Source organism: Tamandua tetradactyla, chromosome 17 (assembly GCF_023851605.1).
Source record: "Tamandua tetradactyla isolate mTamTet1 chromosome 17, mTamTet1.pri, whole genome shotgun sequence".
Classification (NCBI taxonomy): Eukaryota; Metazoa; Chordata; class Mammalia; order Pilosa; family Myrmecophagidae; genus Tamandua; species Tamandua tetradactyla.
Window position 1 is genome coordinate 42,114,605 of NC_135343.1, and position 26,607 is coordinate 42,141,211.

The 26,607-nt window shown below is 42.7% G+C and overlaps 1 protein-coding gene across 3 annotated transcripts in view; it reads left to right on the forward strand.

The window, feature by feature from the left end:
• ARHGAP25 (Rho GTPase activating protein 25) overlaps positions 1–26,607 on the forward strand; it is a 102,003-nt gene that overhangs the window by 35,853 nt on the left and 39,543 nt on the right. For 2 of the 3 annotated variants that reach the window (XM_077134440.1, XM_077134439.1), the window contains exons 2-3: positions 15,346–15,545; positions 26,047–26,134. In XM_077134440.1, coding sequence (XP_076990555.1) covers positions 15,346–15,545; positions 26,047–26,134 — 288 coding nt within the window. Of the gene's footprint in view, positions 1–8,303; positions 8,778–15,345; positions 15,546–26,046; positions 26,135–26,607 lie in introns of those variants that run through there. The other variant, XM_077134441.1, reaches the window with a different exon arrangement.

A 26,607-nucleotide genomic window follows, 5' to 3' on the forward strand; every position in this document is an offset into this window, starting at 1 on the left:
TGTTCCTTCATAAGCATTTATGGGTTGGTCAGCTCATCTCATTGCAGACTTGCTTATCCTACATCCTCCACAGATCTACTCCCACTTGAAATGCACACAGATACCATCTTTCTTAATTTCTACTTTAATTTCAGCTTATCCCTTATTATCACTGAGATCATCTTTGGTCATTTCAATGGGAATTTGGAAATGGGGCTGTTATGTTGTTGAATACCTGTAGTTCCCAGTGGTCACTCTTCTGGGCTCCACCAGAACATCTCCCTCCTGCTCCCTCAGGCTTTTCTCCCTTAGGGAAGCACACAGCTTAGCTCAAAGAACGTGCTCAAGCTCTACAGCTTCTGTGATGTCTCCACTGACAGCTCCAGGCATCGCCCATTCCCTGCTTCCCTGCACATTTCTCCTTTTATTTTCCTTCCAGTGCAAGTATTCCCTCATTTCTGCTGTCTGCGTTTCTAATTGTATACTCAGGATACTTTATGGTATTAGTAGACAGTGCTAGAATACAGAGACTAGAAGAAATTTGGAGTTGGAAAGGACCTTAGCGAGTGTCTTGTCCAACTTACTTCATTTTACATATGTGGAAACAGACTTGCAGAAGTTATTCTTATTAATGACTCTATAATTAAAAAAAACCTATACCTACATTATATTTCATAAAGGGCATTTATATATTGGATCTTGCTAGAAAATAATGCTGTTAGCAAGCGAAGGATGATTTGCTCAAGGTGACTTAGCTAGCTCTGGAAAAGATCTATCTCTAAACACTTGGAATTCTCTTTGGTTTCAATGATGCAAATTGCCTTTTAACGTTGGGGCAGATGCTCTTCAGTGTTTCTCTGTCTTGTCTCAGTTAATTAGTCTAAAGAATATTAGAATGGGAGATCTGGCCTGTAGGCCATTGAAGAGAAAGATGACATTGAGCTTTTACAAATAACATTTGTTATCGTTATAAAAAAAATTGCAGCAAATAGAAAATGTAAAAATTGTCTGTAATCTCACCTCTCAGGAAAGACTGTAGATAACCCTGCAATGGTCTTGTGTAAAGTCTGCCCTTATGGTTTTTGGCTCTGTTGCTGCATACATTTATCCTTTTCCGTAAATATGTGTGTTCACATGTATGTGTGTGTGTGCGCGTGTATATTTTAACAAAATGGAATCATACTGTATATACTGTTTTGGAATCTGCAATTTTTAACCGAACTACACAAAGTCAAAGTTTTCCATGTCATTACAATCCAACAATGCAACGTTTTAAGACTACATGATATTTTATTTCATGAGCATACCATACTTCATTTAACTAATCCCATATTATTAGGCATTCATATTAAATTTATTCCAATTTTTGAAATAAAATTGCTCCAGTGACTATCCTCGTAAATAAATTTAATCGTCATATATTATTATTATTTCCTTAGCTGACTTCCTAGAAGACTTCTTTGTCAAAAGGACATGAATGTGTTTGCAGCTTTTGATTTATATTACCTGGTACAGAGTTAGGAAGATCTATCCAGAAGATGATGTGTCTGTAAAATTTGGGAGTTAAGGTATCACTCCAGAACAAACTGGCTATGCTGCCTTTCGAGCCACAGGTAATAATAATAGTGGCTTTCGTCTTTGCGCCTCTTACAGTGTATTATTATTGACTTCTCAAGTGACCTTTTTCAGCCTGGTTCTAAAATTTACAAACACTCTGGACAGGGGGAGACAGGCAATCTATGCATGATTATAATGGTACAGTGGTACAAAAGACATTTTACTAAGTCCATTTTTCTTAACCCATTAGAAAACTGCATCCCCAGAAGTCCATGTTCTTGGTATAGAACTGGAGTCCTGCCTGAGTTTACCAATTAAGCTAGACACATTACACCTAAAATGGAATTTCAACACAAAGTCGTTGACTGAAAGTTGCTTTACAGGTTGATTTAAAAACTTTAGAGTCTAAAATGCATTAAATATACTTTATTTCTATGATTTTACAGATGAGGAAATGAAGGCTCCGAATGGTCAAGAGGTTATACAGCTGGCTTGTGTCTGAGCTAGAACTCAGAGCCAGGTTTCTTGATGCCTGCTACCCTCTGTTGCCCACCTATTTATTGACCACAAGGCTAGATAGACATGGCTGATTGATGGTGCTCTACCACGCTGCAGTGGCATGATATGGACCATTGGCTCCTACTTCCTCCACCTTTCTCATTGCAAACCCTGCAGCTGTCTTTGCACTGAGCTTGCCCTGGGCATCATTCCTAAGCAGATGGAGCTGCCATGCACAGTGAAAACGTGCTTTGCTTTTCTTGCAACAGTTGTTCATTGAGGTGGGATTACCCATTCCTCCTTCCCTTACCCTGGGAAAATCACATACACACACACACTATCACCACCACTAGCTGTTTGAGTCAAAGTTGACTATACAGGAAGTACTGTCTATAACTGGAAGCATCAGGAGATCCTTCCTTCTTCCTCTTCATTAACTGATAAAACGACATTGCAGGGGGAAATGGAGGGCCAGTGTCTGCCTGGGAGGGAATGTGTACGTGTGTGGTGTAACATCTGTGTAGTATCATTTTGCTGTGCTCAGAAGAATAACTAACAGGTCTGGAAATGCAGGCCTGGGAAAATGAGTAAGTTGAAGTTCAGGGCAACAGCTGATGTGCGAAAAAAAAAACTTAAGCTTAATAGAATCTTCTTTCTAAGCCTAATAGTATCTTGAAAATGATTTTTTATTGTACAAACATTTCAAACACCACTGTAGAGTCAAGTGCGATGAACTTTCAAGAACTCATCATTGAAATTCAACAATTACCAAGATTTTGCCACATGTGCTTCATCTATCCCTTTCTCTTTTTTTTTCCTTTGGTGAGATATTTTAAAGCAAATCCCAGACAGTGTGTACTTATTCCTCAGGCTCAAGGAAACACTCTTAAAAATATGGGAGTTTTATTTCCTAACCACATTGCAGTGATCACACCTAGCAAACATAATAATTCTTTGGTACCACCTACCCTCTATCCATAAATCAAATTGTCTCCATTTTTAATAGACTCTTTTTTATTACATTGCAGAATAAGAAAAACGTATTATGACCTGCGTCCCAGGCCCATTCCACTGCAAACATTGTTCCCACCCTGAGCAGAGCTGAAGGTGAATATCGGTATTCCAGAAGGTCAGTGAAGACCTGGGAATGGATTAGAGTGACATCTGTTAGGGGGACAGTAGCTTGTCAGCTCCTCAAGGACCAGGCTGGGTGTCAGGTGTCTGTTCTTGAGGATCCCTGACTGTGAAACGTGGGGGCCACAGAATGTAGTCAGGTTTAAAATATTCAAATACTTCCAACATCCTGTTGCACTATTTATGAATGCTAATGACTAATAAAGCAACTTTCCTTTCCTAAAACAGAGGGCTAGCTTGGACAATGGAAGGGTCAGTGCTTCTCTTCAGGATTGCCTAATTCGTGTTTAAACTTGCGCTGAGAAAGAGGCAGCTCAGGACCATGATTCGTAGGAAGCAGTCACAGTTCTGCAAAGCTGCGTGTTATTAGCGCGGCTTCCTGTTATGCAGAGAAGGGCAGAGAGAGCTGGGGGGGAAGTGTTGCAACCGATGGAGACACACAGACCCACAAGAGGTACCTGCTCTGTCGGCTCCCCAAGGGACATGAGGGCCCCAAAGCATGAGCACCAGAGTGGCGCCCTGGGGAGGCACCTCAGGCCAAGGGAATTTTCCAGAACACAGATGACCTTGAAGGCTCCTTGCAAGCTCAAGTTTCCAGAGCTGCTGGAGGGAAAGAAGAAACAGAACGCTTGACTCTCTCTTTGTCTCTGGGCTCCTGAGACAGCATTTTTCACTTCTTCATTCAGAAGACTTTTTGATGTGTGATTAGTCCCTTTTCAAAGCAGAATTTGCTCTTTCAGGTTGAAATGTTCACTTGTCCAAAACTGAAGGTGATTTCTACAGGCTATAGAACATGGGAAAATTAATTTCCTGGATATTGAGGCATTCAGGGAACAACTTCTAAATGTTTCTTCTAATTAGGTTATGTAAATTAGTCTGAATGGAGAGTGTTCTGGGAAAGCCTGAGTGGTTTAATTTCAGGGTTCAGGGGGCAAAGTCTTTAATAACAGTTAACAATAAAACACAGCACGGAAAATAAAAAATAAAACCAGGAGAGCAGCCATAAAAAAAGTAACTTAAAGTCTAAATGCCAGTCTGCGTGCGCGAGTGCGGGGAGCTGAGGAGGTGCGAGGTGGGTTTGTCATTTCCAGGCTGCGCCGCTGCTGGCTCCCAGGCCTCTCCCCCGCCTACCTCGCCTCGAGGCGCCACAGCACGCTCGGGTCAGAATCCTTAAGTCTAGTCAAATGAGCTTGGGCTAGGACCTGGTAAGACGTGACCAGATGACCTGATACACCATCTTCCTGCTGGGTGTCTGCGCGGGCCCCGGTAGCCGGCTTGAGGGTTTTGTGCCGTTTCTGTGCGCCTTAATGACAAGGCCTGCGGAGCAGAGGCTGGGTGGAAAAACTAGCCCGATGTTGTTTACACACACTATGGAGGTAAAACGCCCCCTCTCCGCCCCCGCCTCCGCACACAGACACGCGCTCTGACTCTCACCTGCTCCCATGCGCGGGGCGGGGCTGTCGCGGTCCCAGGTCCCCGGATAGAGAAGGGGCGCCGCTCACTGCCCGGAACAGGGCTGGCGTCTCTTGCGTCCACCCGACTCTTACTCTCTAACCTTGTGACTGATTATCCCAGATGTGTACGCCTTACCGTCACTGCTCCAATATATGCTCCTCTGTGGGCTGTGCGAGAGAGACTGGCTCCAAGATCACTCAGAAGTAGAACCTCTTACCAGGGCCCTGGCTTCCCCACTCGGAGCTGCAGTTCCTCCTCTGTAAAACCAGGATAGCAATAATAGCAGGTTTCACCAAGAGTTGATATGTGCCTTCAGTGAGAAAAGGCATGGTAACGCACTAGCATTGTCCTCAATTAATAAGTAACTTGAGTGGGTCATGGTGGCTCAGCAAGCAAGAATGCTTGCCTGCCATGCCAGAGGACCTGGGTTTGATTCCCAGTGCCTGCCCATGTTAAAAAAAAATAAATAAGTAACTTGATGTTTATTATCATCACGTCAGGCATCATACCTGCTCCTCCCCGCTCGGCTTGCGTGCGTGCAAGTGAACGTGTGTACAATCCCACCCGTGGGTAGACTGGCCAGTGTTTGTTGCAAATGTAAGATGCCTTGATGGTGGCTTGTAAGTCCCTCTAAAATTTTTACTTTATTCACACAATAAATATTAGTTGAGAACCTTTGATGGGCAGGCACTCACTCTTCTAGGAGTCAGCATAGATCAGTGAAGAAAACTTGTAGAACCACTTTCTGATGGTTGAGCTTCCATTCTGTTCTTCTCTGATGGTTGTATTAGTTTGCTAATGCTGCCAGAATGCAATATACCAGAAATGAAACGGTTCTTACAAAGGGAGTTTACTAAGTTACAAGTTTACAGTTCTAAGGCCATGAATATGTCCTAAGGCATCCAGAGAAAGATATCTTGGCTCAAGGAAGTCCTTTCTGGGAAGGCACGTGTCTGGTGTCTCCTGGTCATTGTTCCCAGTTCCTTTGCTTCCAGCTTCTGATGCCAGTGCTTTCCTAAGTGCCTGTGGGACTTCAGTTAGCTCCTCTGGGACACAACTCTGGTTTCTGGCTTGTGTATCATCTCCTGGGAAGGCTCTGACTGTTTCTAGGCATCTGTTCTCTGTCGGCCCTCCAATCATCTCCAAACATCTGTGTCTCTGTCAGCTCTGAAGCAATTTTCTCTAAGTGTTTGTAACTGAGATTTCTTCAAAATGTTTCCCCTTTTAAAGGACTCCAATAAACTAATCGAGACCCACCTTGAATGGGTGGAGTCACATCTCCATCTCCTCAAAAGGCCACATCCACAATTGGGTATGTTACATCTCCATGAAGATAATCTAATAAAAAATACCACCCTACAGTATTGAATCAGGATGAAAAGAAATAGCTACCCCCGCAAGATTGGATCAAGATTAAAACATGGCTTCAAACTGGCATAGTGGTGTTTTCTCACTTTGAAAGAGAAAGCCTGCATGAGGTAATAATCTCTTCTTAACACTTCATGTTCACAATTGATTACTAATTCCCCCTTCCTTTTTGAAATTTTCTTTTTTTTTACATGCGCAGGCACTGGGAATATGAACCCGGGTCTCCAGCATGGCAGGTGACAACTCTACCTGCTGAGCCACCATGGCCCACCCTCCCCCTTCCTTTTTATAGGAAGGCTGGGGTCTGTCAAGAACTAGGGCTGGAGTTGAGGTGGCCATTGGCAGCAGAGAAGACTACAACTCGTGTTTGTGCGCCAGTGTGCACAGTAAATGTTTGAAACCTCACGGGTCTCAAATTAACTAATTTAAAGGGTTTCTACTACTTCTCTAATCCCAGCCAGTACCTTCTCCAGGGCTCTGTGCATAAAAAATGCCTAATAAATTGTTCTGACTGGTTAATGAAAGAGATATGAGAGGAAGATGAATTTCTTTGTTAAAGAGAGACCATCTAATGAATCTTTCATTTGAAATTATTCAACATTACTTTTTCTCTCTCCACATATAACACACATGTGTGCATGCACTCTTTTTTGTTTTTTACTTTTTTATTGTATAGTGTAACATATATACAAAGCAAAGAAATAAAAAAGCAATAGTTTTCAAAGCACTCTTCAACAAATGGTTACAGGACAGATCCCAGAGTGTGTAATGGGCTACTATACCATCCTCTCAGATTTTTCCTTCTAGCTGCTCCAGAATATAGGAGGTTAGAAGGCTTAAATATTTTTTTATCGTCACAATTGACTTTTTTCCTTCTTTTCTTGTTAAAAATAACGTATTCAAAAAAGCAATAAATTTCTATGCATAGCACCATAATTAGTTGTAAAACATATTTCAGAGTTTGTCATGGGTTACAATTCCACCATTTTAGATTTTTACTTCTAACTGCTCTAAAATACTGGAGACTAAGAGATATCAATTTAATGATTCAACATTCATATTCATTTGTTAAATCCTATCTTCACTGTATAACTCCACCATCACCTTTGATCTTTCCATCTCTCTCTTTTGGGATGTTTGGGCAATGGCCATTCTAACTTTTTCATGCTCTGGAGAGGCTGGGCCTTCTAGGTTTCAGGATTTATCTGGACCAGGAACCCATCTGGAGGTTGTAGATTTCTGGAAAGTTACTCTACTGTATGGAATCTTATATATTGCCCTAGGTGTTCTTTAGGATTGGTTAGAATGGTCCTGATTGGGGGTTGGCAGGTTGTGATAGGTAGCAAGGTCTAACTGAAGCTTGCATTAAGAGCAACCTCCAGAGTAGACTCTCAACTCTATTTGAACTCATTCTGCCATTGATACTTTATTAGTTATACTTCTTTTCCCCCTTTGGTCAGGATAGAATTGTTGGTCCCACAGTGCCAGGGCTGGATTGATCCCTGGAAGTCATTTCCCATGTCACCAAGGAGACTTTCACCCTTGGATGTCATGCCCATGTAAGGGGGAGGGCAGTGATTTCACTTGCAGAGTTGGGCTTACAGAGACTGAAGCCACATCTGAGCAACAACAGAGGTCCCCCAGAAGTAACTCTTAGGCATACCTATAGGTAGTCTAAGCTTCTCCACTACCTACATAAGAGTAAGCCTCAGGATTGAGGGTATGGCCTATTGATTTGGGTGTCCCTAAAGTCTGACACAAGAAATCAGGGGATTTCTTGATGGTAAGATTTAATAGTTCCATGGTCTTTCTCCCATCCTTCAAGGGACTTTGCCAATCTGTTTAATATACTCTAGGATGTATCTAGGCATTGCAATAATCTATAAAGGATTCAAGGACCTCTTTGTTATTCAGGGTTCCCTGTTTTTCAGTTGTTCAAATGAGCTATACAGATAGGTTGAATTAGATTATGTGCTAGCAGAAAATTTCACTTTCAGACCAAATAAACCTTTCTTCCTTTGGTCTCAAAGAGTATGTGTGGCTCTAAAATATAGACACTGTCTTCCTTACCCCTGTGTTCTGAATTACTCTAAACTCAACCTAATCAGCTTCAGTCTTATCTCTAAATATCAGGTTATATATAAAACAGCCTCTCGAAATCCAGAAGGAGACCATACCAGTGTTGTTCTTTTGTTTCTAGTTTATTTTGCCTCACCAAATGTCCCACATGTTCATTCACATCATTGCAAACCATGCATACACTCTTGTACACACATAGTCACAGACTTCCTTCCCGTCTTCACTCTTTCCAATGAAATTTTCTGAGCCAGATCCCATGATGGGTCCTCAGGATACAGAGGTGTATTAGACATGGTACTTGCCCTCAAGAACTGCTTTGGAGCTCTGGTGCCTTAGAACCCACAGACATATGATAAAAGCTCAAAGATGTTGCTCCTGAAGCTACGAGACCTTCTGCTCACTTTGTAGTCAGATAGACCTTTCCAACAGAGACATCTGGGATCAAATCTTGAACACTTCTTTAAAAAGGATCTCTTGCTTTTGAATGGTGCTTTATAGCCTTAAATGAATTCTTGCAGAACACGTGTGGTTATGCAAGTTGTGTATTGCCCAAAGGTTTTGGACAGAATGAGAGAGTAGGGCTGAAATCTAGCTGCTGCTCCTTTCATTGAGCAGTTACCCTGGTAACTGCATTCACCTGGAGACAGAGAAGTCTATTTCTTCTCCCAAAGACACCATCTGCTCACCAAGACCTGCTTCTGCCTCAGGTGTGTTGCGTGGAAGGGAAGTGGACCTGTCCCTTGCTTGGCACAGGATGAAAGCTTCTCTCCTTTCACTCTCTTTCCAGACAGCAGCCTCCTGCTCCAGTCTCAACCTATGGGAGAAATGGATTTTCTCACTTTTTCTCATTTCTTCCATTCTTCAGCCTAGTGTCAACTCTCTTGAAAGTCTCTGGAGAAACAAACAATGCCACTGTCTTGTGTGTAGGTTGATCTCCATAGCCCCAAATTAAAATTGCTTTCATCAGTGTTAAATGCCTGCATGCTCAGGCTTTTTGTTTGTTTTTGGACATGTATCGTGTTTCTTTTCTGTTCTGAGATTAACGTGTCACTCAAATATTCTGGCTTTCACTTGTGCCTCTTTTTTCTCCCTTTCTTAATCTGAAGACCTTATCTGTCAAATACCAGAGTTCCCGGGAAGCCTGGAGCTCTTGGGACACCCTCACTCGTCATCATGTCCAAAACTGGACTCACCCTCCTGTCCAAACCAGACTTAGCAACTCTGACTTCCTTCCCTGCTTCTAGGAATTGTTCTCCCAGGCCTTTGAGCCCTTTGGGGCAAGGTTGTTGTGGCTGACTTTAGATCCCCAGCACCCAGCACACTTGCTGGTATAGACGAAGTACTCAGTGACTTCGTGGATGCATTGAATCAACAGATGAAGGAAGTGACCTTGCCTGAGAAACCTCACAAGAGCCTTTGCCTTACACTCTCCCTGCTTAACCTCAGGTCTGCTTCATATTCTTTCCTTTCCATCTGCCACCATCCTAACTCAGAATTTGTATCTCAAATACAACAAAAATACAGTTAGTCTTCCTTTATCCTTTCATCACTCCTCTTTCGTCTCTACTTTCTTTCCTCTCATTTAGCATAAAATTGAGTACGTACTCTTACAGCAATATTAATAATAATAGCAGCTTCTATTTAATGCACATGCCTTACAAGGCTGTTGCTAGCTGGGACTTCTGCACTTGTCATTGCTAATCCTTACCATGTAATCACCCCAAAAGTGCATATATATTTCCCAGAGGAAGAAGCTGACTCTTGGAGGGAGCACATGATTTGCCCAAGGCTGCATATGCAGCAGCCTCTGCACCTTCTGCTCCTTCATCCTGCCTTTTCTTTGTCAGGCCTTCTATGGATGCTGGAGATTCAAGGATGAGTAAAACACTGAGAGGGCACATCAAGAGGGGAGACAGAGTAAGAGTAAAGGACCCCCTAATGTGAAGAAGGGACAGAACTGAAACGTGACTAAGTCTGGCTGTGCTAAGGAGGGTTTCTCACAAGATATGTGGCCTGAAGTGACTCTTGAAGGGTGAGCAAGAGCTTTCCAAAGTGGTCAAGTTGGGGTGTGGGTGGGGACAGGTGGGTAAAGGGTGCCAGCAGAGAGAAGAGCATCTTTGTCCTGGATGAAGGGCAGGATGGGTTTGGAGGAAGAGTAGGAAATGCAGTTAGGAAAACTTAAAGGCCTCTGAGCCTCATGCTAGGGAGTTTAGTCTTCATCTTTTAGGGTGAAGATAATGGTGGCATGTTGGGGATTGAATTATGGACCCTAGAATAAAACATGTTCTTAATCTTAATCCATGCCTGTGGGTGTGAATCCATTGTAAATAGGACCTTTTGATGAGGTTATTTTTAGTTAAAGTGTGGCCTTAATCAGGATAGGCCTTAATCCTATTACTGAAGGATAATATGGTGGTGGTGGGTGGAGGTTGGGGTGAGCCAGAAGCTGGAAGTCAATGGAACACAGAGAAGATAAGAGAGAATGTTGCCATGTGCATCACCATGTGATGGAAAAGCTAAGGAACCTTGAGGATTGCCAATGAGCCAGAAGATACTGACCCTGCAGGAAGCAAGCTTTTTAGGCTCCCATTGATATAGGGAGTCATTGGAGGCTTCTAGGCAGCATAGTAACATGATCAGATTTGTATTTTAGAAGGGTCATGTCACAAACCATGTCATCAGAGGATTGGAGGTGGGACTGGTAGGAGGGAGACAGGTCAGGGGACTATTGTAGAAATGCAGGTGAGGCTAGGAGGCCAAAACCAGGCCGGGATACGAAGGAAGGCTGGATGGGAGAGAGAGAGATGCTGATTGTGATTGATGGCTGATTGGAGTGGGCCCCTGGCAGCAGAGAGGGCTGAGCTGGCGGCCTACTTTCCGGCATGGTTGGCTGGGAGAAGTTATTCACAGCACATTCCAGAGACCAGTGGAGGCAAAGCAGGCCCCGGTGTGAATGTTTGGTGCAAAGCTGGGCAGTGGAAGGAGGGGGCAGGGGGAAAGTGGTAAGCTTGGCTAGTGACCATGGTGAGTTTGAGATTCCCTGCCGAAGTGTGTGCAGGCAGCTCAGAGAGAGGGGCTAGCTGAGGAGAGAGGTCTGGGTGGAACCCTGTAAATTCCAATTGCTTTTTAAGTTGCCAGGCAAATCTACTGCTCATTGACATGAGAAAATATCTTAAATCTTTCCTCTTAGATTTGAATTACCTGCTCACACTTCTCCCTCATGTTCAAAGCCATTGTGATCTAAACCAAGGCAGAGCTGAAAGCAGATATAAGAAATATCTCAAGGGTAGACCTTAGGAGATTTTGTGATTGTTTATTTTGGGAGTTAGACTGTTCGAAGGAACTACCAAGGAAAGTTAGTCAAAACAGACTAACAGAGCAGATGGGAAGATTAAAAAAGGAAATGATAAAGTTTCCCCAGCCGACTCTTCTGTTCATACTTCCTTATTTACTTTTCTCTTGCTTCAGCTCAGACGAAAAGTAACTAACTTCTACTGCAGAAATGAAATCCCTGATTGTGGCATTTCTCTCAATTCTCTTCTTTCCTTTATTGTACCCTCCCTCACCTGAAGACTGTATAAAAAGTTCAGTATTCATAGTCAAAGGACATATTTCATCTATATTTTATCACGATCCTCCTTTGCTCAACAACATGAAATGGCTCTCTCTCTTACCTTTCAGTTCAAGGTTCAACTTTTCATTCTGCCACCCCAAGCCATGTTTTTCTGCTTAATTTCTCCATGTGATGAAATGCCAAATCAGCTTTATGGCCCATTTTGTCCCATGTTTTGGAATAATAGCATTCAGATTCTGGGAAGTGCTGACCAACAGAACTTTCTGTGAATGATGGAAATATCCCCTGTTTGTGCTGCCCAGTATAGCAGCTACCAGCCACATGGGGCTACTACTGAACACTTGAAGTATAGCTGGTGTGACCAAGGAACTGAAGTTTCATTAAATTTAATTCATTTCACTGTCCACAGCCTCCATAGCTAGTGTTGGGGCTGACATTACTGAGACCTTCATTTCCTACCTGCCCCAGAGTGTTCTGTAAATGCTTAGCAGCTTCCTGTCCACCTTGGTTCTTGGACTGCCGGCAGCCCCCTCTCCAACCCCCAACCTGGTTCAGCCTAGTCCTCAAAGGGCTGGGAATATGTACTCAGTGTACAATGGCTGGCTCACTAGCAAAGCTTATCTTGATTATTATTTTCACTATGAGAAACAGTGCTATTAATAGTCATAGATGTCTTTGTTTACTTTATCCGGGAACAAATCATACCCACAAAGAAGAGAGACTACTCGAAGGAACTACCAAGGGAAGTTCATCAAAACCAAGTGAAACTCAAGACCCACCAGGCTTTCTTCTCTGACCTTTGAATCATCTCCTGATGGGTGACTGGTTGCTCAGCATTGCGGAAGGCTAGGGCAGGAAGGGACCAAAAAAGCTCCTTTGCTCAGTCACTGGCTCATCTGAGCTCCCAGCCATCATCTCCCCAATGTCTAGGCAGAACTTCCAGCAGTTTGAGGTTTGTAATGAGCCATTTCACTCTCCCAACTTGTAGCACATGATCCAGTTCTTATAGTCATTCTGGTTATGATGAGGATAACAGGTGCTCAAGAAATGCTGGTTGGAATACAGGTTGGTGTTGGTGTTGCCAGAATATAAACGATGGCCAGCCAGAGCCTTGCCTGTGTGCAGGCAAAGAGGTAGGCTTCCTGGCCCAAGGGTATCAGTGCCCTTCTTGGCCAGGTCAGAGAACGTAAGACTCTATACCAGGGAACTCTGCAATGCCCAGACACTTCTGGGGGACCCTCATCATGCCATTTTTGGAGGGGCCCTTCTCTGACATCTGCCCTCCTTCCTGTGCTGGTCATTACAGTCACGCCGGGCTGCACTGTGCCGAAGCTCTCCGTTGAGGGGATAGGGATGTACCTTCATCTGCTTGGATGCCTCACTCTTCTTTTTCTCCAGAAATTTTGTGTGGGAACCACCCTTTTAATTTCTGCCTACTGTCTGCCTTCTTTCCAGGATGGCTGTTTGTCTTTGCCAAGTGCAGTCTCTGACCTAGAAAGATGGACAGGTGTCCTTCAAATCCTTTCCTCCCCTCTGCATTCCTACTAATGCCCCCCCCTCCTTTTTGCTTCTTTGGATCCTTTATGGAGATTTAAAGTAAGTGATCAACCCCAGAGTGGCTGTTTTTTGAGTTTGAGAGGGAAAGTTTTAAGATAACAGGTGGCCGAAAAGCAGGATTCTTATTGATTCTTAACTAGTAGGCCTGGACACACTGACATAATTAATGCAAACCCTTTTCAGGCATGCTGTCTAATTGTCATCAAAGTGTGAACTTTCCTTTTGCTACAACTGAGTACATGCAGTCTTAGGATGATGTCTGTCCAAACGGAGGGTGAATGGAGAGTGTCTTGCAACCTGGTCTCCGACATAGAAAGACTAACACAGGCCAGTGGTGAGAGGTGAGGAGTGACTGCAAGCTGGCTCCTGGGATGTCCCGGAAGTGCAGACCCCTGTGAGGGCCAGTGGGCCAGTGGGGGCCCAGTCTTCTTTGGATAGCAATAGAGGGCTGATGGGAAAACAAGTAAATAGGGTGATAATTAGATTCAGTGGAATAAAGACTCTGTAACACAGAATAAAATTCTGATATTTGAATATACATCATGGACACAAATAAAAATTGAGAATTAAAGACTAGAAAAAAATAGAATGAAAGGAATTAAGCATAATGGGGGAGAGGGTTGCCATGAAATGCGTTGAAGATAAGAATAAAGGAAGAGAGGACGCTTGATGATACAGACATTTTGAAGTGAAGACAAAAGTTGAGGTTCTCAAAGACAGTCTCCATTTTTGCAGCAGGAAGTAAAGTCATTTGTTGATGGAAACAATAGGAGTAACATTTGCTTCCCTTCGACCAAGGCCTGTGCTAAGTGCTTCCCACAGGTTAGGTTACTCCAGTCCAATTCCATAGAGCAGGGATTATTATTATCCTAGTTTTAGAATTTACTCATGGTCACAGAGCCAGGAAGGGCTGAATGAGTGCCCCACGCAGATGAGCTAAAACAGGGTGAGAGTGGGACTGACGGCTTAGCTCAGCCATGTCCTGAATGTTCTGGGAACCAACACGAGCTGGATAAAGGAATTGTGGATGGAGACTTCGGCCAAAGGGGAAGGTCACTGGTACCAGCAGGTATGGTGCGTCTTGAAAGGTGTTGTCCAACTGACTGAGAAAGAAAGAAGGTGAGGCTCAGAGGAAGCATTGAGCTGGGGCCACAGGCCAGCTGACAGCTGAAGAGGTGGGGGAAGGAGAGAGTTGTCCAGGGTGGGACTTACCTTAGAGACAACATGTGTGAGCTTCATCCAGTGACAGGCAGAGGTCGCGTGGGAAACAAAAACTAACTACCCTATGCGGTGGGTTGAGGGGGTCTGTATTCCGATTCTGCTTCTGCATTGGGTTGAGGTTCAGATGCTTTCGAATGCTTACACACTCATCAACCACACGGGAGCGACAACTGACTCAAAAGCTAATAGGAAGGCAGCAGATTGGGAAGCTCTGGGTCCTGTGAAAAGCACTGTAAACACTCAGGGGGAACACGCACTGTAAACACTCAGCGGGCAGGAAACCGAACGGCACTCAGTAGGGAAATGCAGGAGGTGCTGACGTCCCCCGTGCTGACGTGTGGACAGGGGCTGGGGTTTTTAGTGGGGTCCACGGGAGAAGGACTTGACTCCACAGTGAGGTCAGGGCAGACACAGCTTGCGCCGCTGCAGCACTGGCCACCGTGGAAGATTGCCTGGGCGGTTTCCGGTTGCTCTGCAGCTGCCTGGGGCTCACCCTGAGCCTTAGAGAGAGGCTTTTTTTTTTTCTCCACTCTTTTGTCAGATAGTAACTCCCACGCAGGAAAAAGGAAGCACCTTTTGTCAGATGCTGCGGCCACTTCCTCTTCAGAAGGCTCCAGCCAATCTTTCACTTTGCAGAATGAGGGGGCCGGCATCAGCGGCTGGACTGCGGGTGCCATGGTGCCCCTGACTTTCACCTCGTTTTCCGTCTCGGTCCAGCCCTTACTGGGGGCAGCCGCCTCGGCTGTCTCCCTGGGTGCATGGGGGATTTTCTCTGACTCACATCTGGATCTTTGAGTGGACCGGGCTGTGGCCCCATCCAGCTTCTCTGCCCCTGTGGGGGTGTCTCTCTCGCCACCACCCCCCCCCCTCCAGGCACCGCTTCATGTCCCTCAGTCAGCCCGCCTGTCTGTTCCTTTCCATAGCTCGGTCAAGGAGCGTGATGACCGGCGAGCTGATGGCAGCCTTCCACCCGCCGTCCACCCCCAACCCGCTGGAGAGACCCATCAAGATGGGCTGGCTGAAGAAGCAGAGGTCCATCGTGAAGAACTGGCAGCAGAGGTACTTTGTGTTGAGGGCACAGCAGCTCCACTACTACAAGGACGAGGAGGACACGAAGCCACAGGTACCAGCTGGGATTTCAGCCTCGACAGTGGGGCTCTTCCTCTCCTGGCACGGGGTTGGCAAGCACAGCGGCTATTTAGATGGTGCATAAACTCAGATGGGCCTTCTTACCAGGACTAGGTGCAGATCCATCTGGGGGGAGAGTGTTGTTTCCTTTTCACCATTCTCTAGGTTGCGGAGATGACAGGGCAGTCTTCCTCGAAGCTGCGAGATGAGCATTGTGGGGTTCCCTAAATGGAGCTCTAAGCCAAGGCTCGTACCCTGGTTGCGAGGATGGTGATACTGAGTACAAGGGCTCAGAGTGGACCACTTTGGGTTTAGGAAAAAGATTCAGGGCTTTCATTTATTTGTTTAGTCGACAGATTTTTATTGAGCATCCATTCTGTGCTAGACACTGTTCTAGGCACTTGAAATAAATCAGCGAGTAAAAAAGATCAATATCCCTTTCCTCTGACATTTAGAATATAGGAAGAAAGGCATAAAATACGCATCCCAAATAAGGAAAGTAGATCGTTGGTTAGGGAAAGCAATAGCTCCATGAGATAAAAATAAAATGGTTTAAGGGGGAGTTGCTATGATTTCAAATAAGGTGGTGAGGGGGAACCTCATGGAGAGGATCAGATTTAGGCATAAGCAAAGAAGAGGGGGTATTAGCCATGTAGGTGGCTGGGGGGAGCATTCCAGGCAGAGTAGAAGCCCAAAGCCAGGGCATGCGGAGCTTGGGAGGAAGGAGGAAAGCAAGGGGGTGAGGGCGAGAAGAGACGGCGTGGGGGCGGGGGGGGGGGGCGGTGCTGGTTGAGGAAGGGTGCAGGTGAGAAGACAGGGCAGGCCACCGCAAGGACTTGGGTGTTTGCACGAAGGGAATGGGGAGCCGTGGTAGGATTCCAAGCAGAGAAGAGGAAGTCTTTGACTTACCTAGTAAAAGGTTGGCTCTGTCTATTATGATCAAGAGCATACGGAGGGCAGTGGGAGATGGGAACGGGCCAGGATAATCTAGGTAAAAGCTTGTGATGTTTAGAATCTCACTGGGAGTTGTGGGCTGGAGGAAAAAGATCAGATGCCAGGGACACTTGAAACAAACAGGATTTCCTGATGAAGGGGAAGGGGCTGTAAGAGAGGGCTTTGATCCTAAATCTTGGGTCTATGTCTCTTTTCCCCACCTCGTTAATGGTCATTGTGTTGTGTAAGAGTGAAAGGAGGGTGCTATTATTAACAATGAACTTGAACCCCCAAGTATGAGCTGGATGTCCACTGGGGCAACCAGGACTGCTGGTCATCCTATCTAGAGCTCACACCTGTAAAGTTAGAAAGGTGGGTTTGGCCAGAAAGAACTTATTACAGAAGGCAGACTCTGGAACCTTTTGGAACCAGAAAAAAAGTCCCAAGAAGGGTGATGATGTGTGTAGGTGTTTGAGGTGAAGAAATCGAAGGGTCATTTGGGAAGAGGATGTTATCTCCTTTAAGGGCAGGCTTAAGAATCCTTGAGACATCCCCAAGCCCTTGATTGACCAGGCCTGCACCCGAGGACTGTGGGACTCCTGGGTGTCCGTCCCTGTGGAGGCTGGGGAAGGGGCCCAGAGAGCCCCATAGACTGGCTTCTTGCCCAGTGTCCCGTGTGTGGTAACCGGACTTCCTTCTCTTTACGAACAAGCTGGTTCTTGTCAGAGCCGAGCAATCCCAGGCTCAGACTGCGGTAGTTGGTGTGTAAACATCCAGCAGGGGAAGTGTTTTCATCTCTGTATTGTAAGGGAGCTGGCAAGAATGCCCCGGCCCTCCCTAAATCAATGGAAAGGGCAGCTCGGTGCTGTTGGCTTCCATGAGGCACAGAGCATGAGAGCACGTTATGTCAAAATTGTGTTCTTTTCTGGCTCTGCTACTGTCTGGGCAAGTAATTATTTATAAAATATATATTATTATATGTAATAGATAATTATGGTACAAAATTAAGTTTTGTAGCCCTCTCGTTCTGCTCTTCTCTCTGTGAAATGGTGCAGTAATACCTGGCCTACTTTTGTCACAGGGATATAGAGTAAATGAGACGAAGCATGTGTGGAGAACGCTTCTATAGAAACTTAAGCTGATGTCAAAGGGTAAAATAAGTATTTGAAGGTCTTTAGCTTCTCCTCCTTACTCCTAGGAGGAGGATACCCAAGCCTTCTCAGGATTAAATTAACCTGGCGCAATTAAGTAAAGCTTCTTCTAGAAAGACAAATATGCTTTGCTTTTAGGAAATCTATTAATATAATACATCATCTCAAAAGATCGAGATCAATAAATCAAGTGAGAAAAGCCGCACGACTCTTTCACAGATGGTTAGAAGATCATTTGATAAAATGTCCAACACTCAGATAAAAAATATAAAACTGTTAGGAGTAAAATGATAATTCCTTAGAAAGAATATAGTACTTTATGTTGCTATTTACATTTTTATTATAAGACCTTATACATGGGGCATTGTAGAAAATTTGGAAGATGCAGGAAAGAGCAAAGAAAGTAACAATTATATGCAACCCCACCATCAAGAAATTCATTTGTTATAAAGGCAAAGTTAGTATTACATTATTAAAAAAATTAATATGTCATGAACATTTCCCCTTTTATTAAATATTCTTTTGCAGTGTAAGTCTGAATGGTGGCAAAATAATCCATTGGATAGATGTTTTATAATTTATTTAACAAATTTCCTACTGTTAGGAATTTGGGCTTATATCTGTGTACCATTATTAGCAACAGGAATTAGAGTGGCCATCCTGGTGACTTTTCATATGTCTGTAATTATTTCATTAAGATAAAGAAAACCTATTTAAAATAAATTATTATAACTGTGTTATCATTTAACCTTGTTTGGGACACCTAGACATTGTAACTAGAAATGAAACGGAAGTTACAACTGTGGCTAAATTTTTGGGGCAAAGTAAAGGTGCATTTATCCTTGTCACATTTCATACCATTTGTAATTTTGGATGGATTGGGCTTAAATGTAAAAAATGTTAAAAGAGATGTAGTTATTTTCACAATTTTCAGGAAGCAGACTTTTTTTTCATGCAAGAACTTATTTATATTTGTAGTGTTAATCATTGGGACACAAGGGTCTATACAGCCCCTTTCAATCATGTTCACCTTCAATATGGTAATGTTACTTATAGACCCACTAGAGAACCACCTTCACTCTGTCTATTCCCTTACATTTAAATTCAAGCTCATTAGCTAACCATTCACCCATCTCTAGCTTCTGTGTATCTCTAGGTCTCCTGTATTCTGTATTATAAGCCTCTGATTTTACCTTTACCATGGTCATAAAAGTAGAACCATACTGTATCTATCCTTTTGTGTCTGGCTCATTTCACTCAGCATTATGTCTTCAAGGCTCATCCATCTTATCACGTGCTTCAGGACGTCATCTCGTCTTATTGCCACATGATATTCCACTATGTATATGCATTTTGTTTATCCACTTAGAGGCAGACATACTTTAAGCATAATAATAAATACAGCACAGGGGAAAGGTTGCTTTAATGGCATACATAAAAATATGCCGTTAAGTACTTTAAGCACCAACATAATAAAGTGCAAAGGCAAATGATAAGTAGGAAAAAATGGCCTATACACATATGATGAAGAAATATTCTTAAAACTGTAAGTATTCTTCCAAGTCCATAAGAAAGTTCCAAACAGTGCAATAGAAAAATGAGCAAATGACACAGACAATCCATCGAAGAAATATAATAGCCAATAAGCACATTTAAAAAGTTCTATCTCAGCAATCATCAAAGACATGCAATGTACACTAATGCGCTCCCACTGTTCCCATGTTAAAATTAGCAAAGATTTTCTAAAAATCTCAATGCTGGCGGGGACCAGGAGCAGGAATTCTCAGGCACAGCTGGTGGAAATGAAAATCGATACCTTTCTAGAGAATCATTTATCTTTTAAGACTTACAAATCCTTTGGACCCCGGTTAAGAGTGACGTAATACTTAGATTTATCTGTATGAGCTTTTGCCACACCATTGTTTATGGTAATGATGTGAGAACAATACCCAGTGGTAGGGGCTAAGGTATATCAGGGTATGTTTACATATCTAAACAATGAAATATAATTCGACCATTGTTTACAATGCTGCAAATGAGTACTTTTTAAAATGCCAAGATATCCACAATGTTATTGTTTGTGAACAAGAAGAGAAAAAGCAGCTTGCAACAGAAGATGCTTTATATACTAGTCCCATGCTTAGTTGATTAGTCACCAAATATGCTAATTTTTGTGGAGGTGGGGCATGAATCTGTATTTATGAAAAAAGTCTGGAAAGAAATAGAGATGTGAACTGTGGTTTTCTCTAAGTCCTGATGCTGCACACAGTTTTAAAATTTTCTCTTTGTGTTTATTTTCTAATTTTCCTGTAATGAACATGTAATACTTTGTCAATTAAATATAACACACACACATTCTACCCAAACCAAACCAAGGAAAACCACCATAATAATCTTGGGGCAATCAGGTGGAAGGGGCTGTGGGATGAGGTGTGGGAGGTGTGGACACTGGTCCAGCCCTTAGACCTGGTGCTTCTGGTATACAGGTATCTAAAATACATAAAAAGAGACATGCAGTGTTATATAGAATGAGAAACATTGGCCCGAATGGCCACAGAAGATGGTTAAATAAATTCCATGAGGGACTTGTGCTTTTGAGGGACCTTGGTGCACTGTGGAAGTTCTCAGGAAAGTTCTGCCCAGCTCTGAGAGTATAGTGCTCTATAAGACTATGCGTTTGCTTTAAATCACCCATTCCAAAAGATTCTTTGTCCGGGAAGTTGTTGGAGAAAGAATCTCAGCAAATTGTCCTCAAGTCTTGGCTACAATGATGGTTTCAAACAGTTTTAGCTTAGTAGGTAGACAACATGTTCCATCAGCTCATCTCCTGCTCTCTGTGAAGTTACCAGTGCTATGCTGGTAAGTGTGTGCCAACCAGGTCTCATGGAGGGGGTGATTTGTGGAATTTGCCAATTTCCATGATATAAATACTCCAATGGTGGTTTATTTGAGCAATGCTGAATGCAGGATTGAGAAGGATATGTAGTTGCACATCATATAGTATTTCTACCGCACAGATAGAATAGATATAAATAATCATGAGTAGAAATGGTATAAATCGTAGGGAAAAACTTAGGAAGAGATGGGTTTTGACTGTTTTTAATTTAAATATTTCATTGTAAATTTCTATCATTTATCTTTTCATAGGGCTGTGTTTAACAACTTGCTCACAAAGTTCCTAAAAATCTAACTGTCAGTTCTCTTGAGTCAGTATAAGCCACTTCTAGCCTGTCTCCACCCCATACCATTTCTCCTGCTTCATTGCTGAAGGACTTGTGGCCTCTTGAGCACAAGCTTCTTCCTGTCCCTCCTTCTATTGTATACAGGGACAACCTAATTGACTTATGAAGGGGGTGAAAGTGCCTGGGACAATACCTCTTCCCTATCACTGTCCCCACCCCTGGCCCTACTGGTACCTTTTTCACTACATCCCATTCTTCCTCCTCTTTTCATTTAAGATGTTCATATCCAGAAAGGGCCTGCTCTTAGTTACAGATGCCTTGGGTGAAGTCACCTAACTCTGACTGGTACTTCTTCCAGAGAATGGACTTGCCCTTACTAGTAACTCTGGAATCACACTGATCTAAGTTTGAATCATGGTTTTCCTACCACTAGCTTTACGATCTTGGGTCAGTTAATTAACCTCTCTGAGTCTCATTTCCGCTTAAAGCTCTTATGAAGAGTAGATGTGACGATATATTTAGAACATTTAGCACACGCCCTGACACCTAGGAATTATACTTTCATGCTTCTGAGCTGATCTTCTGAGATTTCCTTACACCTCTTTGCCTTTATGGTTTTCTCTTTCCCCATCCTCTACAACCATATTTTTTTTTTCTGGAGAAAGACACGTGTTTGCTCAGCTCAAAATCAGGTGTGCTACCTTCAACAGCTAGTGATTTGTAAATTATGAGTGACTCCAGAATAAATCAGCTGGGCCACTTTCTACAGTCTTTTAGGCTTTCAAAGCATCAGTTTCCTCGTCTTCAAAGAAGAAGTGATCATTCCTACAATCTCTTTGTATCCACTTTTGTTGGGACCTAATGAGATATTGCAAGTGTATTGTGTATGGCAAAGCACCATTTCTTTTCTAATGACACATTTGTGTATAAGAGCTCATGTATCCCTACTGAACTCTTAATCCCCCTCCATAGATCTATGATTTTTTGCCTCATTTACATGGGGGACGGTTTAAGTTGACATGTCCCCCACCGTGGCAGCTGTAATGGTAAGGAGCACAGGCTTGTGACTCACTAAATCTTGGCTCTGCCACTTACTAGCTCTGTGCAAACTCCTGAGCCTTTATGATCTCCAGTCCCCTCATTTGTAAACTGGACATAATGATGCCTACTTGGAGGATAGCTATAAGGATTAAATGATTAATATATTCAAGGAGGTTAACAAAGAGCCTGGCACTCAGAAAGTGCTGCTCAGTAGCTCTTGATATTACTAATTATCTTATAATTATCTTAACCCCTGAGGTCTACCTGTGGTTCAGTCCTAAGTGCCTCCCTACCCCCCACCCCCACTTCCTACAACCAGGCAAGTGGTATAGTCCACCTAGACTCAGAATTGTCTTTATAAGTTGTCTGATTTGACCATGAAGTCAGGTCCTTGGAAAAGTGGGAGGAGGCAGGCGTTGGTGATGGCACCCTCTTATCTCATTCTCCTGCCAGGTCTTGATCCTTTTCTCTCCAGATACCTGGCTTGCTCTCAGATCCTGCCACTAAATTTGACAGAGCTCATGACCTATTTATGTAGCGCATTAGGTCCATGTGGCCACATGAATGGAGTTCCACTGCCCCACGTTTTTTAGTTTACAACTGCTTTATACAAACTGATGCCTGAACTGCCATCTACCACCATCTTATATGACCAACTACCACGAGCTCCAGCCATTGGGCCCCAACATACCAATACATAAATCAATTAGATTATGCATTCTTGATTCATAATTGTTGGGTCATACTAAAATAATGTGAAATTAGGTCTGGATAAAGGCTTCAGAGATTAATATTGAGTCAAATCCCAAACTCCTATTTCCAGGTAATGCCTCAAATTTACTATTTCAATAAAATTTATGCAGGTGACATATGAATAAATTTTTAAGCATTCTGTGTCTTTCAGAAATGCTTGGACATCTCTGGGCTCAAGTATTAGCTGATTACTGCTTATCCCAAAAGAGTCATTCTCAACCTTGGTTGCATAATTAGAATCATCGGGGGAACTTTTGAAACTCCTGATTCCTAGGGTCAGTTACAATGTAAACCAATCAAATCAGAATCTCTGGTTATGGGATTTGGGTATCCATATTTTCTAAAGCTCCCCAGATGAGTCCAAAGTGAAGCCAAGGTAGAGAAACCCACTCTAGTGAATCACCACTTTAATAGGGTTCGCAAAGCTCATGGAACTCTTGAATATGTCAGGAAATGAGTGGAAGTAGGCAGGCAGCAGGGAGAGATAAGAAAGATAGAAAGTTTGAGTTTATTTAGGTCTGGAAGCATGCCAGTGTCCTGGTCTCAGATTTTGTGTGATGTTAGGGAAATCATTTGGATTTCTCTGTGTCTTCATTTCCAAGAAAGTGGGGAAAATGCTTATCTCCCTCTTTAGGTGAATTTTGTGAGTCTAACCTGGACAAGATATTAGGATCTTGCAGTGTTAGAACTAAATGGGACCTGTATATTATCTGGTCTAGTTCAACTTTCTCTTTTTACCAGGAGGGTATTGAGGCCCAGAGAATCAAACATTACCAGACAAAGGCCATGGATTCTTTTGCCAGATGCATTCAATAACCGATTCCTGAGACATCAGTGTTTCAAAAAGAGAATGACTTTATTACGAGGCATTTAGTAGGAGAGCAGATGGCCTATGGGCCCAAGATCTGTCTCCCTAAACCCACTAATTCTGATAGTTTTATTAGAGAAAAAAATGGGCAGAGTTTAGGAATAATGGGCATAGTAACACCAGATGATATAGTTAGAGGTGATCTGATTTTTGAGCATGCACAGATTGATTACATGCTTAGTCACAGAACATACAAAAAAAATGGCAGAATGACGTCTAGGTGACATGTAGGTTTAAGTCTAAGCTACTATGCATGTCAGGTGGGCCCACTTTGGTTAGATCCAGTCTCAGTCATCAAGATAATTTTAGATTTGGGGTGAATTAGTTCTGGGCTGACCCAGGATCCTTCATTAATAAACATTAGGGGCTGTCTTTAGCGATTACAAGACTCTAAAATTGAAAAACAAGATAACTGGGTACAAATGAAGACTAGTCACAGAGTTTTTGTAGTCACGGGGCAGAAGATAAGGGCTATGCAATCATTATCAAAGATCAAGGTAGCTGGATCACAGTTCAGAGATTTCAGGTATTTCCCTCTGTCTACTCCAATCTGCCAGAAAGCAAAAAGGAACATTTATGTAACTATTCAGAATCAAAATCATCCCTTAAATCCTGATTTCTTGGTTACAGAAGGGGTTTGTCCAAGGTCACATGACTGTTAGCATTGAAGCACGTGGTAAATTGATTGACTATGCCTCGTTGTCAATTGTCGGCTGCAAGTCTCTCAGAGAAGAATAGACTTATGAATTCATAACAGACTTATGAATTACAGGTATCATTTGCTAGTTTAAGTAAAACCCATGGTCTTGAGTACAGCATTGAGTATTTAGGAAATATAAGGCTTGTAAAAATAAAACATATTTATGAGCTTATTTTCCTAGAGAAGGTAGGAAAAATGTATCTTAAATTTTTTATTTTATTTTAAAAGACACATGGTTAGCCTTAACAACAAAATATAGGAATATAAATAGGATTCTATTGTTTAAATTTGCTAATTGTAATGTAATTATGTTAAAACATTGAATGAAGCTGCATGTGAGGTATAGTGTTTTTTTTTCTCTCTATTATCATTTTATTTCTTTTTCTGTTGTCTTTTATTTCTTTTTATAAATCTATGCAAATGTACTAAGAAATGATGAATATGCAACTATGTGATGATGTTAAGAATTACTGATTGTGTATGTAGAATGGAATGATTTCTAAATGTTTTGTTAGTTAATCGTTTTTAATTAATAAAAAAAAAATTTGCTAATTGCTCCTCCACAGAATTAAGTGGGACTGGTTATTCTTGTAATTTGCTGGTCCTTTTGAGTGCCAGTTTCTCCCAAATCCTGACCATATTTATTTACAACCAAGCACCTGCGATTGGGCAGGCGATATGTAGAGCTCCTTAAGGACCCATGAGGAACCAAGGGCAGAGATTCTTGTCTGAAACATACTTTCAGGAACATGGACACCATCTGACACTGATCTGGGGTGGAGTTTCAGTCTCCTAATCCTTAGTTTCCTAAGATTCTGTCCATACTAAATGGGGCTCCCCCTGGATGACACGTGGCGGTGGGGGACGGGGGAGCAAGAGCCCCACAGCAGGAAGGGCAAAAAACCCCTGCCCTTGGGGAACTCTGGGACCCTTAATGCCAGGTTACTGAAAGGAACAGTAAGTCAGAGCTCCTAAAAATAAGAGATATCTTTGAAAAAAATTGATGCAATATTTTTTTTAAAGCATCAAAATGGTTATCATAGAAAAAATAAAAGCTTTGTTTTCATACAAATACTTTTATAACGTAGTTTAGTCTTGTTTTGAAGGGCGTAAGCTGGGGGTGAAAATGCTACCATACTATTTTCATTGCTAAAAATAATATCTTAGTCTGGTCCTGGGACCAGGATCTTAATCTGGTTCTGGGAATATAGGTCTGTTTTTCCAGTAGAGGTGGGACTTGTGTCTGTGAAGGGACCACTGCCCCCAAATGCCTCCCTTCCTTAAATTCTTATCTTGTGACCAAACCTTTTACTCCAAGATGAGTGAGAAGCTTAAAATGAAAGCCTATTGGATCAGACGCTAAGAGTCAGTCTCATTCACACTAAAGTGACAGCGGCTGATATCCCTTTTCTCTACAGGTAGATTTGGGTTGATAGGGAGGCCACTTGGTATCTGGCTGGTGCCCCAGCAAAGAGATGAGAACTTGGAAAGTGATGCTTGAATGGCTTCAAAAAACTACTTCCTTAAATGCAACCAAATTAGTTTTGGGGGAAGGGTGCAAGAGATATTTGTTTCTGGTTAACTGTCCCCAAGTGAATGTGGCTGTCACTTTGACTTGAGATCTTAAAATATTCATGGGAATATGAATTGGGCATGAAAAACAGCTTAAGGTCGCAGAGGCCTGAGCAGCAGAAAACAACTTTAGGTCCCAAAGGCCTGAGCAGCTCCATTCAAAACTGGAATGCTAAATTCCTCTCCACACTTCCCCCAATCCTTCCACTATCCCACCCACTGTTCTCCAACTTAATTTGAGTTCAGAAGTGATAAAATTGCCACTCATCTTAAAAATCTGATTTTTGATCTTTCAGGGCTACATGTATCTACCAGGAAGTACCATCAAGGAGATTGCCACAAACCCAGATGAAGCTGGGAAGTTTGTCTTTGAAGTCATTCCAGGTAGGTGACAAAAGTGGAACAGAGGAGCATTACATTCCCGTTTTACTTCTGGATCTTAAAAGTCAAAACAATATTTAGTGAATCAGTCACCCAACCTGTTAAGAACCTAAACTAGTTCTATATATCGTTAACAAACCTATACTGGCACATTAGTATCAGATGCCCTGATAAGGCCTGTGAATTGAGTTGGTGTGCATTTGGTTCAGTTATGTAAGTGTGTTTGTTATGTAAGAGCACTCCAGTAGGCTCTGGGACACTGATGTGAAAAATACATCAAGCTTACTTGCTAAAAGGAGCTCTGTGTAGAAAGGGAGTGGCACATTAAAAGGAACAGTTAAAATATAAATTGAACCATACAAAATTGCCATCTTAGAAGGTCAAAAATGGTCTACTATCAGCAGCCTCATATGATTCAATGTGACATAATGACAAGTAACAGCTTTGCCTTCCTAGCACTCACCATGTGGCAGGTG